This window comes from Tyto alba, unplaced genomic scaffold (genome assembly GCF_018691265.1).
Source record: "Tyto alba isolate M040663 unplaced genomic scaffold, T.alba_DEE_v4.0 Super-Scaffold_10, whole genome shotgun sequence".
NCBI classification, from domain to species: domain Eukaryota; kingdom Metazoa; phylum Chordata; class Aves; order Strigiformes; family Tytonidae; genus Tyto; species Tyto alba.
Window position 1 is genome coordinate 2,636,682 of NW_024881262.1, and position 14,960 is coordinate 2,651,641.

The 14,960-nt window shown below is 46.6% G+C and overlaps 1 protein-coding gene and 1 long non-coding RNA gene across 2 annotated transcripts; one reads left to right on the top strand and one right to left on the bottom strand.

Annotated features, from left to right (window-relative positions):
- Positions 1-1,363: 1,363 nt before the first annotated feature.
- Positions 1,364-12,005, bottom strand: LOC104364223 (ovocalyxin-32). The gene is made up of 6 exons (XM_042793903.1): positions 11,698-12,005; positions 4,961-5,023; positions 3,898-4,072; positions 3,347-3,483; positions 2,476-2,538; positions 1,364-2,384 (listed from the first exon to the last, which is right to left on the bottom strand). Exons 1-6 carry the CDS (start codon positions 11,914-11,916, stop codon positions 2,226-2,228), a joined length of 816 nt encoding a protein of 271 aa, XP_042649837.1. The 5' UTR covers positions 11,917-12,005; the 3' UTR covers positions 1,364-2,225.
- LOC122153537 lies at positions 5,030-14,609 on the top strand. The gene is made up of 4 exons (XR_006165451.1): positions 5,030-8,224; positions 8,683-9,314; positions 14,100-14,366; positions 14,485-14,609. It is a non-coding gene; the product is annotated as an uncharacterized LOC122153537 (long non-coding RNA).
- The last annotated feature ends 351 nt before the right edge of the window (positions 14,610-14,960 follow it).

Consider the following 14,960-nt stretch of genomic DNA (forward strand, 5'->3'; position numbering starts at 1 on the left):
TTCTTTGCGTGCTCTCCCTTCCTGACCTACTCATCTTAACAGCGTTTTTTTACAGACTTCCAGTAAACAGAGAATGAAGTTCCAGTTCAAAACCAGTTATATTCCTGGCACAGGATTGTGCCTGGTGTTTACCAGACACAGATAGGACTGAAATGGCCGGGCTGCTCCTCCTCAGCCTTCACAGAAAGACTGTGAAAATTCTTTATTTTAACTTCGAAAAGAAGTACCGCGTCCGAGATCTGTCAGGGGCCTGTAAGTGCTGACTAAACACAGGCATTGCCTTGTATTGCGAGTGCAATGTTGCTTTGGGCCAAATCCTTCTCGATTCCCTTACATTCGGAGCTTTGTTTTTGTGAAAATCCTCAGCTGGAACTCATTTTGAGAAAAGCCCTGCAGGTCCTCTGACATTTGGAGATTTTCTTAAACAAGCAAATATAGCGTGTTTACCAGAATTCAAAGATGTCTTATAAAAGCAGTAGGAATACAAGAAAGAAACGAGGTGGTGGTTATTTTATTGGTATTTATGGCTTTTATATTATGCTCAGTCGAGGCTGCTCAGGACGTGGATTCCTGGTGAACAGGCGATGAGAGCGTGGCGCTGGGCGAGCCAAGGGGGGAAGCTGAAGGGGGTGAAGAAGTACAAGCACTAGCAAGAGCTTCATTGTGGGACGCCTTGGATATTTTTTTTTTTTTTTTTTTTCCTTTAATCAAATTTTAGATAGCGCTCATCCTGTCTCTGACTTAGTTGAACCCTTCCTAGGGACGAAGATGGAAGAGAACTATTGCTCCTGTCTTGCCCGGGCCTCTCACAGATGGGCTCTGCACGCAGCATTAGCGCGCGAAGGATTCACCAAGACCCTCCCTGAGCCTCCACTCGGGTAACAATTATGTTGGTGCGACCAAGAATTTTGCTTGAGTAAAAACTGGGTGATTTTCAGTCAGTGGATCACCACCTAAAGCTTGGCCCTTAAGAAGCTGGTGGGAATTCTGCCTTTGAATTCCAACAGGTTTGCTACTTGTCCAGAAGCTACAGTGCAGTTTCTGAAGCGATGTAAGCTTGTGTTGCTTGTTACTGAAGTTGCACAGCTCTGGCAAGTCGGAAGTGCCCGATCGATCCTCCGCTCTGGGTCTGGAGAGCAGGGGCAAAACCAAGGTAAGGAAACTAAACTGGTTAAGTGCGTTGCTAAAGTAGAGCCCCAAAGTGCCAAATCCATGCTATTTTCTTGTTTTAATTCTAAAAAGATAATTTCATCACCAGTTTCTTTAAGTAGTGTTGCCATTGTAAGTTCTGATTTCATGCATTTGATGATGAGAATTTTTGGTTTTTTACCAGCACGAAAGAAAACACCAAGAGGATGTGAAATGCTGCTTCACTGAATTTATTGTAATGCCATTATGTGCCGATATAAAAAGCTTCAGTCAGTAAAAGTATCTCCGACTCTAATACACTTGTGTAAAATGCCTGAATTTGGGGGTTAACAGATCACCCAGCCCAAATGGGCCCCTTTTGTGGCAAATACCTTAATCATCGTTACCGCTTACAGATCGGCGAGCGTGCCCTATGCCACGAGAGACGAGGACCGCGACCGTCCCAGAAGGCAGAGGCTTCCTGAGGAGGGTAAGGGGCTCATTTCACGGGGCAGAAATCTCATGGCGGGGAAAAAATGGCAACCTGGAGCTGGTTTGGCACCACCTCGGAGCCCAGCAGCGGGACAGCGGAGGGTTTGGTGGGGAGGGACAGGAGCCAAGGCCCTCGGCTCCCCCCCGGTGCCGCTTGCAGTGCTTGGGACTGGCGACGGATGTGGGGAGACCAGAAAACCTGTTTTCCTTACATCCGTATTTTCAGAGTTGCCTTGGCCAACCATCCATCCCAAAACATGGAAGGAAAATCAGCAGGCAAATAGTGACAGATAAAGTTTTCTCATGATTTTTATCCAAATATATTAGCTTTGTTTACAAACAATGTTGCTCTAAGTAACAGTAAGTTAGTGGCACAAAATCAACTTGTGTGTGCTTATCAGTGTATATACATAGTAGCAAAGATTTTAGGTAGAACTCTAGAACGTGAGTGTAAAAAATGGTAAGAATTAATTTTGAATCAAAACCGACTAGTGACAGCATTCAGATTCACTGTTCGACTTGTACAGAAAAATTACCACAACTCCAGGTCTATTAACACAAGGATTTTCTCATTTAATACTTATACATAAAGCAGACAATCTCTCTTAAAAATTTGCTCCCCTTTCTTGTAAAATCCCAGCAGCTGAGCCAGATTCCACTCCAGACCCATCTTCGAGCCCCTGATTCTCCGAAGCACAGAAATATTTCACTTTCAGAGGGTGACCAGGAAGCCAAGTGAGCCGCATGTGACATGAAATAATTTCCTGGGGAACAGATTTGAAAATACGTGTTTTTGATGAACTCTGTACTGTTTCTCTGGATGAAAGGAGGTATCCTACGCATGCGCTTTCTTACCTGGGTTGGAACTTCGTGGAGTAGGACAGTGTAGTCAAACTCAACGAAATCATCTTTCCTTATCTGGGTGAGTATCAAAGAGAAAAAAAATTATCACCGACACAAGTTATATTGTTGAAGTTTAGAGTCGCCTCCGATTTCCCTGGCTGCATTTAGCTCACTTTGGGAGCGAGGGGAGGAGGGCTCCAGCCGGCTGCGGTCAGGGGCTGGCGAGAGGTGGGTTTGGTAGGTGGAGAATCGGGGAATGGGGAGCACTTCCCGCATCGAAGCGCTGAGGGAACTAACTGCAGCGCGGCTCTGCAGCCTGATTGGTCTCTGACATGAAACCAGACTGGCTCCTGCTAATTAATTGGGTTTAACCCTCATATCAATTGGAGAATCTTACCTGCCTGTTAATCTCTGGAGAAATAGCATTCTAAATAGGGAGTGAAAAGGGAGCGCTGTCGGTCGGTTGGGTGCCTGGGGGACGCGGAGCCCTGGGTGCTCCTGCTCGACCCGCTGCAGGGCGGGAGCTGCCCCCCTGGGCTGCTGCCCCCTCTGGGCTCGGCCAGGAGGGCCACGGGCCCGAGGAGCCACGCGGTGAACTGCAGGACTCTGCGTTCAAATCTCCCGATTCGGCAGAAGCCAACGGATCCGCTCGTGCAAACAAGGAGAACCAAATTTTGTCCAAACGAGTAAAATTTTTTCCACCAAAACCTGGACAAAATACCTGTCCAGAGGTGGAGATACTTGTGTGGAGAAGCCACAGGGATCTGGGGAGAATCGCACCCACTGCAGAGAGCGTGAGCTGCTGAGGGCTGGTTTATTCTCTGCTGTCTGGTAGAGCCTGGTAGGTTCAGTAATGCAGAGGTGTAATTTCCACTTTGCTTACCCACTGCTTCACAGACTTGACTTGTGCCAGGAAGTAACCCAGGCTCTCTGTTGACTTTTCCCACATCATGTAACTGCTGCCAGCAACGGCCAAAGCCCACACTGGCTCCAGGGCAGGTTCAATGTTGCCGTAGCTGTCTGCAGAGGAAACAGAGAGCAAGAGAAAAATGATTCATTCTGGCTACGCTGCAGAAAAAACGATAAACCACGGAGCACTTTTGCCTGGCGCAGCGTTCTTCCTGGGAAGCGACTCTTCCCCCCGCTGTGTTAAAATCTTGAACAGGCAGGAAAACGATGCTAAACCTGCGTTAAATCCCAAACACGTTCACCACATAGTGTTGACCGCCGTTGTTGGTAACCAGAGCGGGTTTTTTTTCTCCCCAAGAATCGCTGGCGAGGTGGAATTACTCGGACAGTTAGCTCTATGGTTTAGGGTGCTACTATAAATATATATTTCCTTTTTAAAATGTGCATGCGTTTGCTTGTGGTCTTAAAAGCGCCCAGGCTCTTTAAGATAAAATGAAATACCATTGCTTATTTGGCGGAATATACCTGGAATATTGTTTCCAGTGATTGGTTTGGTTTGATGCTTGAGTTTTTGGTAAACTCTGTTGTCCTCTTCATGGATTTGCTTCTGGTCCTTGGTATGCATGCACTTGATATTGACAACAGGCGGGGACTTTGTCTTCGGATACAGCACCGTAGCAAGGCAGCTCCCGGCATTTTCCTGTAAAGGTAGAGTTTAAAAGTGTTCTCTTTAATCAAGATGTTATTTACCTGCAGCACTTAAAAAAGCTCTCGGTATTAGCATGTGAAGCATGCATGTGGCGTACGTGTATGTCTTTGTGAGGCGCTTTGTATGAAGCTGTACAGGGGTCCAGGAAGCCTGGAAGGATATAATTTTGTTTCCAGAAAAGTAAATAGGTTAAAACCACAAGTCTAAAGTGATTTAACGGAAGTTTTTAATTAAAGTGTAGCAGAAATACACTAAGTCATCTTGGAAATATGTTTGAGAGTTCTCAAGAAGTAATATTAATTGATAACAGGGACTTTCATTGTATGGTACTTCAGCCTTGAAACAAAAATAAGCTTATGCTTCATATGAAATTATGAAAACAATCTGAATTTCATAAAATGTGTGTGCAATGGAAAAGCAGATGCTTATGGTAAATTTGCTAATGACAACTGTCTGACAGAATGACTAGAGTGGAGGTTATAATTAAAAAGAACACACAGCTGTCAACTCTTTATTCTCCTCTTGGTGTGGACACAGCAGGAGCCACAGCTGGATAACGACCACGCTGCCACACCGAGCTCAGACCGCTGCAAAGCTTCACTCAGGCACGCGGCTGCCTGATGGAAAGCAGACAACCTCTTTGAGCGGGGAGCTACAGCCCCCGGGCTCTGGTTGGGGGCAGAGGGCTGTTAGATGAGATCCTGGGGTGATCCTGAGAGCAAACCGTGCCCCGTGCTGGACAGGCAGGTAAAAGCATAAAGGTGAGCTGTTCCATCGTGGCAGATGGGTGTGCGACAGCACTGAACGTACCCTGTTTTGGAGATTTGAAGTTCATTTAGCGCGCGACGGCAGAAAAAACACAGAGGACCATAAACTCACCCCGCTCTTATAGTCTTGGGTAGTGAACTGCAGGTAGTACTTGTGACCGGAGTCTGGGATGCTCTGGAAGAGAGAAGGGTTCAGCCGTCAGCGTGACTGCAGCCTCACAAACTGTAACGTGCCGAGGTGCTGGCGTGGGCATGGGGGGGATCACGAGGGCGCCCTGGCTGCCTCGTGGCCCCGCAGCAGCCGATGGGTGAGGTGAGGTGATCCTAGCAGCAACCACAAAGGCTCTTCACAACAATAAATAAGCCTTCAGGTAAGGGGTGTTTTAAAGCCTTTCCTCACGGAGATATGCAGGAAGAGAAATGCAGCTCAAAGTCCTTCACAGGACAGACTGATACTGAGTAACTTAAAACTAAAAACCAGCGTTCAGCTTCCGAGGAGGTATTTTTTGCACAGGCTATCAGAGTGCCCTTGAATATATAAATGAATCAAATCTTGCTGACTGATTCACAGCTGGAATTACACAGGCTATTTTAATCTCAGGGACACTAACCTTTCTAAGTTTTTTCTATTGTGACTGGAAAAAGACTTAATTTCTCTACGCAGCGTGTCAGAGCAGGATTCTGATCTGTCTGCTATGTTCTGCCCTGAAAATACTATCCATTAAGTTGCCCAGTCAACTATCCAAGATGACACTTGTTAAGGAAAAATAAAAAATACTCCTTGCTGATGGGAAGCAGCCAGTAGCACCTCTTGTAGCACAAAACATCAGAAAAGCCTTAGAAATGTACACCTTTGAAATAGGTCATTTTCTTGGATTTGGTTTTTTTTTGGTTTGACTTTTTTTCCTCTAGCTGACAGAAATGGTTCAGTTAACAAGTTGTAGTTTTGGTGTGGGCTATCACAGACTGTCCTGGCCCCAAGCATGCTGAAATAGAAACTAGCTTTTAATGTTGGCCATGAAAAATATTGATTATCCTGAAACAGGGTCAGTGTCTCATTCAGTGGTGTAAGAGCAGAGCCTAATAAGAAGTATTTGCATTATCTGCTCTTTACTTCATTAATCTGCCTCCTATTTTCCTACCAACTTTTATATTCACATTTGAAATTTTTATATTTTTGATTGGAGAGTCTGAGTAACAAATAGTGAGGAAAACTTTATTCAACTAATTCCTTGTAAATTGGCATTACTGTATTCCAGCAAGAGCATCGATTTGATAGTTGTACTTGTTTTTTAAAAACATTACTCTTCAGCTAGACAGGAGGAGAATTCTGGCTGTTTGCATAATTTTGAAGATTAGAACCTAAAGCAAACGTGTGTTTTATTTATCTAAACTTGGGCCTTTCACACTTTCTTCCAGGAAGCCATTAATAACATGTTAGCAAAGTTTCACTCCCCGAGCAAGGCCATCTTGCACCTGCCTTTAATACAAACACGCAGTTATGTGCTGCAGATAAGAGGACAAATTGGTTTCATCGCTTGCTCTACTTTTATAAAATCCCCTCTTGAAGCTTTTTGGGGCAAGTCTGGAGCTGGACCCAGATCACACTGTGAAGGGAATGGAGGAAACAGAAGATGAGGTCAGACTTTGATCATCTTTTCTCTGCCTCCTTGTTCTCCCGCTCTTCTGCCCCTGTTTTGTGTGTCCTCAGAACGACAGATTATGGCACGAACGGACACTCAGCATAGCAAAACGGTAAAAACTAGCTTTCTGAAATGCAAGTTTACAAAAGGTTCAGTAACCTGTGGCACTGAAAGAAGGGGCTAATCTCCACTGCAGTTAAGTCTAAGTTCCTAATTATTGTACAGCTACCCAAGAGGGTATCATCATTATTGTTTCTAATGTTCGTCAGTTGATCAAGTATGGGTATTTTTGAAGCACAGTGACCTAGGTTTATTCCTTTTCTTGCTACTGGTACCACAGATGAGAGAATCTGAAATAGAGCCGGTTGGACCACACTGCCTCTGAAGCAGGAGAAACTTAGCTCTGACTTGGCTGATGGCAGTGGACGACGTTTCCTGCAGAACCTTTTCCTCCTGGGGCAGATGCAGCAGCCTGGCTGCACACTCCCACTTACAACATCAGGGTCTTAAAAGTCAGTAACAGAAGCTTTTTTATAGTTGAGCCAGATCTTTTCTGTCTAGCACATTCAGTCGTTTAAAATACGTTCAACTATTCTTCCAATATTATTTGTTCTTGCATTGGTGTCACCTGTTCTCTCTGCTAAAGAAAACATCATAGCTGTGATAACCTTGAGAACAGTAATCAGGTTCTGACAAAATACTTCAGCAGTTTCATTGCATTTGCTTGATATCGAGCACTAATGAAAACAAAATCACTTGGAACTTTTTATAAACTAATTATTCAGCCTCTAATTCCTCTCAGTAGAAGCCTGTAGAAAAGCTTCATGACTAATGACCTGGTAAATACTCACTTTAAAAAGAATGCATAATTATGTGCTTATGTGGGTTTTGAAGTAGATACTGTCTCTTCATTTGCAACAATTCCACCATAGCAGCACTACTCACCTAGAAAGCTTCTGAGGGGTGCTGCACAGCTAAAATACATATTCAGTCTGGGTATGCATACTGGAGGGCTGCTTTGATCTTACCGGGGAGAGGGAGAAGGTACATTTGGCATGAAATGATTTTAACTTTTACAAAAGTATTTCTGGTTTCTAAGAAAAACATCACTTTTATTTCCACTATTCCTTTCTGCTGTCATCCCAACGTGCATCACTGTGTAAGCCATCACATAGTGTGAGTTACAGAAGACCTCAGGAATATTTGACATCACACAATGATGGCTGGCTGATAAGCAGCCAAAGATAGAAGTGTCCAAAAGAGAAGAAAACAAGTGAGTAATTCATTTTTCCACTGAATATCTGGGTCATGGGATTGTTTTATTTCCGGGCTCAAAATCAATGCAACTTTCATGACAGATTTTTAGTATTGTAAAGGCCAGAATAGCAATTTAAGAGCAGTTTCATTCCAGGTCCCAAAGGAGGTGGTTTTGCGATTGGTTTACGCTGCTCGAACACCCCCCTGGCACAGAAAGGGGTGGTCCCTCTCTCACCCCTTGCTGCAGGTTTCCATTTTTTCTTCTGTGTGTTTCCCCACCAGCATTTCTTCCCAGGGACCAGTTTTCAGAGGGCTGACCTGAGCGCTCAGCGTGGAGACGCTGGCACTGCTGAGAGGGGAGCGTGAGTGGGGTCCTTCGGGCGCTGGCCGAGGGGGGCTCCACCTCACAGCCCTCCCACGGGCTCTGCAAGCCAGCTCAGGTGCCTGCCAGAGACATCTGATCCACAAGCAGCCAGGTGAGCTCTCAGGCTGCCCCAGGCAGGAGGGAAATGCCAGCAGAGATGGCTGTTTTCTCCAGCTCTCTGTATCTAGCTTGCCCTACCTACCCTGCCATTCATTTTACCTTCCCCACCCTAACGTGGAGTCCTGGCTGTTAGAAATAGGTAGAAATCTTTTAACTGACTTCTAATATTAGGTCCATAGCTCTGGTATTACACCATTCTCCGTAAGCTTGTGAATATCCATCTGTAAAATTGTAGTCCAATTTAAGTAAGCGTTGCAGTTTAGCCAAGATTTTACCTAACTTTACCTTTACACTTCACCTCCTGATTTACCTACCTACTCCTCAGTTATGGTTTCCAGGGCAGCTTGGTATGGGAGACTGCTACATCAGTGTGAAAGCTTCTCTCTTGAATTCTAGGATCTTCAGCTGGCACACACTAATGCTTCTCTTCCCCAAAAATGTATTTTAAAGTGTAGCTGTCAACAATTCCATGAGATGCATGCTGCTGCCTCCTAGAAGATACTCACTTAAGAGAAATCCCATGTGAATGAGAAGGGAGAAGAAGAAAACTGCAGCCAATGACAAGGTAGGAATTTTTACATTTGGCATATCTCTACTGTTTGTTGCTGGGAGAGAAAAGCCCTGAAGTCTCATTTTACCTGAACTTGAAAAGTCCTTCACATCTAAGGGAGTTACCATGCTACTGACTGTCTCCAGTCCTGTGTCTGATTACCACAGTTTCACTGGCTAGTGAGCTAATAATGCTAGTTTTAAAATACAGTGCTCATGATTAAATTCCATGATAAAATTATCCTATTTTCACTAGATCCAGCAATATATGAACCAATAGGAAACTAGCCTTCTTAAAATAAAAACAACAGAAAAACAAAACAAAAAAAACCCAAAAACAAACAAAAAACCCCTAACCCCCAACATTTGTCTCTTGCACTCACATAATATAGCACATTCCTTTCAGGAAATTCTTTTCATTTTTTTACAGTGGAGGACAGGAAAGAAGGAAGTGACCACATCTAGTGCATTTCTTCTCATTTTCATGGACTGTGCAAAGAAAAAGGGGAATTAAACTGCAGGAAGTGGTTACGGTGAGCTCCTACAGCATCAAGTACTGTGAGGAAATAATGAGGCATTTCACTTCTCTATAATGAACGCATTTTTTTTCTTTCCTCTATTAAGAGGCAGGTGGCTGATAGTGGTTGGAAAAAAGTCCCTTTCCCTCCTCACAACCAAAACTACCTCGCAAATACTCAGTTACAGTGGGGTTGGAAAGAGGGTCTGCACCAACCCTGTACTGCTGCTATGTCTCTCCTAGATCAGTGCATTGCTTCCGATAGCACAGGCTGCTCCCAGAGGCCATGCTCCTGTGCTTAAAAGAGGCACAAGCATTTGCATATGTAAATATATACACTACACAGTAAAGTGCCCAGTAAATACAGGAGGAACACTTGTAGGTTGTGAAAGAAGTATCAAATATCACAGTAAATTTCTGTCATCGGTGCCTGCAGCAATTTCATAGGAAGAATGCAGCGTCACACTAGCACATCCATGCTCAGCACTTATTACGCTATATGTTTACTGACGCGTTTGGGAATGATGATGAGAACTGAAAGTAACATAAAGGCTGTGGTCTCAGATAGATCTATAGCAGGACATCGTGTTTGCATTCCCAAACAGGTAGCATGACCAACACTATCTTTCAGCCTTGTGTTACACAATGTAATAGACAAATTCTGAATCACTATGTAGCAGTTTGTGTTTTGTCAAATTTAATTGGAAGTTATTCTAGTCTGTTAAATATTGCGTGCAACTCAGACTTGAAACCACAGTCAGCTGTAAAAAATTGAGGCTCAAGTTCCATGTTGTTAAGGATTGCAACAGTACATCCTAACCACTGCAGGCTGGCTTGGAACTTCTTTCTTGAAAGAGATTTTACACTACACCATCTTATTCTGTTTTAGGAGTGAGGGCTTGGATTGAACATGCCACGCAGATGCTTAAGGACAAATGTTAAGATCTCCTTTTCAGATGCTAGAGCCAGAATCCAGTGATGCACCTAGCACTTCAGACTGGGAAGCCAGAACAACCAGCCCTCACCTTCAGGAGCTGCCCAGCACTACCCTGGAGAGAAGGGCTAGATGAGAGGGCTGATTTTAAATCCCATCCACTGTGCTAGCTTAGACCTCCTCAGCTCTCCAGGAAGGTAGCGCTTTCTTTTCATGATCTACAGCCATGGACAAATGTTCCCCAAACAGTTTTACCTGTTCTTTTACTTTCAGAAGCTGTAAAAAAAAAAAAAAAAACAGACAAACCCATGGCCTCGAGGCATGGGGTGCAGGTACACTGTGCCTGACCTGGGCACCGCCTCGAGCATCCCTGACAAGCTCTCCACAGCGTGAGCTCTGCCCCTGTAGCTGCTCCTGTCTAGGACTCCTGCCCCTTTCTGTCACCTCAATTTGACGTTTTTTGGAAGATAAAGGCATATTTTCTGTTAGCAATTGCATCACCTTTTAGTTGAAGCTCAGTCTCCAGATGTAGAAAGCTAAAGTCCTTTCCATCCCTCCTCACACAAAGCAGATGGTCGCTCCAGAAGCAATTCTGCTGGGAACGTTTCCTCATCAAACTCTTTTTTAATTTCCATCGTGTGCCTGCCACATGCCTCAGTTCCCTCCTTCCCTCGTCTGTGTTACGCTGGTTTAGATTCCAGGACAGGGCACTGGGGAGCGACGTCAACCACCCTGCGGGGCACTGGGCTTGGATTGGGGTGCTATTTAAACCCGAATCTTTGGCGGTGGATCCTCACTCCCCTCTGAGGGGACCTGGGTGCCCCGAGCCCCCTCAGGGAAGGGGTGGCGGAGCCCTGAGGGGACCCGGGTGCCCCGAGCCCCCTCAGGGAAGGGGCGGTGGATCCCTGAGGGGACCCGGGTGCCCTGAACCCCCTTCAGGGAAGGGGCGGTGGATCCCTGAGGGGACCCGGGTGCCCCGAGCCCCCTCAGGGAAGGGGCAGTGGATCCCTGAGGGGACCCGGGTGCCCTGAACCCCCTCAGGGAAGGGGCAGTGGATCCCTGAGGGGACCCGGGTGCCCTGAACCCCCTCAGGGAAGGGGCAGTGGATCCCTGAGGGGACCCGGGTGCCCTGAACCCCTTCAGGGAAGGGGCGGTGGATCCCTGAGGGGACCCGGGTGCCCTGAACCCCCTCAGGGAAGGGGCGGTGGATCCCTGAGGGGACCCGGGTGCCCTGAACCCCCTCAGGGAAGCTGCGGCGGGACAGCGGCGCCCCGAGGGAGGCGGGAAGGCGCCCGGTGGCTCAGCGCGGCTGAGCTCCGCGCCGCGGCTCCGCTCTTTCACGATCATCATTATCATTCGCCGTTCTTCCCCCAGCGTCGCTTTCAAAACCCCGCCTGAGGAGTGTCTCCCCCACCCCAGCTCCTCCGGAGCCGCAGCCGCCCCGCTTTCCCCCCCCCACCCCTACCTTCAGCGTGGCCTTGCGGACCTGCCCCAGCCCCCGCAGCGCCGCGGGGGACGCCGCCTGGGAGTTGAGGTAGTGCAGTGCCGCCCGCGCCGCCCCCGCGGCCAGCCGGCTGCCGGGGCTCAGCTCCCGCTCGGCGGCCGCCGCCGCCAGCAGCGCGCTGAGGAGGAGGAGGAGAAGGAGGAGGCAGGCGGCGGGCGGCGCGGCGCTGAGCCCCTGCATGGCGCTGAGAGGCGGCGGGTGAACCGAGGCGGCCCCGCACTGAGGCGGGCTCCGCTGAGGGCCGGTACTAATAGCGGAGGGGCCCGGCCCGCTACCTCCCGCCCTCCCTCCGCCCGCTGTCAGTGTCGGGAAGCGCTCGGGGAAACTCCTGGCTCGGCGGCTACTCCCCTTCCCCTCGTCCCTCCCACCTGCTTCAGCCGGGCCCGGGTCGTGAGGGCGGCCGGGGGAGGCTGAGGGGAGCCGGGGGTGGGCGGCTTGAGCGGGGCTGGGGGTTGTCTGAGGGGAGCGAGGGAGCCTGAGGGTCCCCTCAGCCTGGAGAGGTGCCGATGTGAGGCGAGAGACAGACGCTCCAAGACGTGCTCAATCATAATAACATGTATCAGAGCAAATACAGGTAATTATGTGGGAAAAAAACCCACAAAAACTACCTATCTTCTTCTCAGTGTTATGACAACACTTCCCAAAACTTAAACAGGCTCACTCAGAGAGAGACACGCTTTGACTGAGGCACAGCTGAAATATTCCAAATATTGTGCACAAAAAGCAGAAGGAAGCGTTCCTCCCCGAAATAAATCCCACCAAGTGAAGTTTTTTGGAATTGGTGTGGTCATATCTCTTGTAGTGTGAAGAAAATGAACTGAGATGGCAGCCTGGCAGCCAGATTCCTTTAAGATGATTTTTAGGATACAAGTGGGCTTGCTGCCTTGCTGCTCCTGGAAGTGTTGCTTTTGGAAAGACTGAATGTGGTATAACGTAAAAGACTGCAATACTTTCTGGGTTAAAAACCGCTGCTTTTTAAATGACCTAGTCTATTAACATTTGAGCAGATGGGTATTAGTATGCGCAGCTGGGAATCTGTTTTTATGCTTCTGCATGTGTATTGGGGCATGCTTCTGGGCTGCGATGTCAAAGAAGAAAATCAGAATTCTAGTTAAGGACTCAGACTGCCTCTCGTGGAGCATTAAGTTGCATTTATTACTGTAATGCTTTTTCATAGACCTTGAAATTTGGTATTTCTGAGGTTCTCTTAAGTGCGGGAGAGAACTATTACAATAAAGGTATAATAACATTCTTAATGACACTGTTTTCTGTACCACCCAACTCATTTAATTGGCCTGACTTTGTTGGTGATTATGGTTTCCCTTCCTGATATATTTTCAATAAGTAATAGTTTGCATCTTCACATTTTTTGGCACACTGTTTTCTTTCTTTCCATTAGGGTAGCAGATGCAAATGTAGTGCCTTTCTTTTCTCCTTCCCTTCCCAGAAACCCCAGGCTGTTTGTGTTTCATCCATTCTGCAGCTTGCTTTATTCCTTTTTGTCGCTTGCTTTGCGAAGACTGTAAGAACACGGCAAGAATAGGCAATGCTTCCCCGCAGTACTTTCCCAGCTTCCTGCCACTTATGGCTCTGTGATTTCCTGAGATGGCAGAGGTTTTTTCTGGGCAGTTAGTAACCTTCAGTAGGTTTCCACAAACTAGTCCAGTTTCTCCATGAGCCCATGTCAGGCACAAGCAAAAGGCTCTGAACACTACCTAATTTCATCTTTGGTTTTTGCTGACTAATGATGGCTTTTCTGTCACATGATATGATTGGTTCCAGACAAAAGTACAAACGTGTTCTTTTCTCATTTCTTTCTTTGATATTATTTAGCTCTCTGCATCCTCAGAGAGTCTGTGTAACTTGTGTGGCAGTTTCCTCCAGGACTTGTGTTAGGGGAAAAAAAAAAAAAAAATTTGTTCTGTCATACCAACGGTACTAGAAGACAGTAAAGTTTCATTAAATTCAATTTGAGTAACTTCAGCATCCAAGAGAAAATGTGCAGTTATGCAGTTTGGGGGTGGGGGGGGGGGGTTGCCTTCATTCTTAATTGACACTGTCAATAGCCTATGCAGCAAATTAAGTTTATTTAACCTAATTTAGGAGCCAAACTTCTCATCTGCACCTGAGTTATATGCCATATAGAAAGGTTAACTTTAGATTAATTTGACATTTGTCCCAGTTTTACAATGCACTTCTCTAGTTAACATCACATCTGGAGTCACAGAGTTGCTTATTAGAGGGCAATGGCATTTTTCGTATATTTTTATGGGGAAGTGTTTACAAAATTTTGCAGAGGCAGCGGGCTAATTTTTTCCCTATTGGGACACTTGCCATGTTTGTCTCTAATATTTTCTGCTTAGGTGGAAGAAACCAAGATCCAGTCTTCTCTCGTTTATCCTCGCTGCGATGACAGCTCCGATGTTACTGTTAAAATGAAATACAAAGCTTGGTTCTCCTTAGCTGACACTGGCGGAGTTTGAGCAGCGCCGAGCGTTTCCTGCTGCTACCAGTTCGCTCCACTCACTTCATTTCTCACAGCAACGCTCCGGAGCGGCTGAGGATGTCGTGGGAGCAGAGGAAGCACAGGCCACGGAAGGGCAAGCAGCGAGGTGAAGCAGGGATCGCTGGTGAGAAAAGCTCTGGCTCAGGGTGTGTAGGGGAGGGTGGGGAGGGAGGAGGCAAGGACTGCGAGGGGTCAGCTTCTCCAACTCAACGACACCCGTGTTACTCGTGTCCCTGTTCAAGGAAAGAAGTTAAAACCACACTGCACAGAAGTTTCACGCTCACAGTTTTGATGCCTCAGGTTTTGGGGGAGCTCAGAGGCTTGAATGAGAAGTAAGAGCTTAAAAAGTGTTAAGAAAGAGTGTAAAAAGAAGAGATGAAAAAGAGGTAAGAGCTTGTAGATCTGGCTTTTTGTCACTCATGGTGGAAAAGCGTGCAAACCTCTGATGTGTGAGCTGTGAGGCTTTGACCCCATGTGTAACTTTCTATGTACTTCCTTTTCCCTGGTATGTTCTCCTCCTTTTCCTGCTTTCTCGGTCAGCATCGCTGTCAGTGATACGGTTGTTTCCTTCCTCCCAAGTGCAACAAAGAGGTTGCGAGTAACCGAGACCCAAGGGTCATTATGACAAGGATAAAGAACCTGTATCACAAAGTAGGGACAAGAAAGAATTTCCATGGCAATTTCCTACACTGCTGGCAGAGATTATGTTACTATAATT

Coding starts and splice junctions, on each gene's coding strand:
- LOC104364223 (XM_042793903.1), bottom strand. CDS start 11,916: ATGCAGGGGCTCAGCGCCGCGCCGCCCGCCGCCTGCCTCCTCCTTCTC. Junction 5,024..11,697: donor TCCGCAAGGCCACGCTGAAG/GTAGGGGTGGGG, acceptor TCTCTCTTCCAG/AGCATCCCAGACTCCGGTCA. Junction 2,539..3,346: donor TCAAGTCTGTGAAGCAGTGG/GTAAGCAAAGTG, acceptor ATACTCACCCAG/ATAAGGAAAGATGATTTCGT.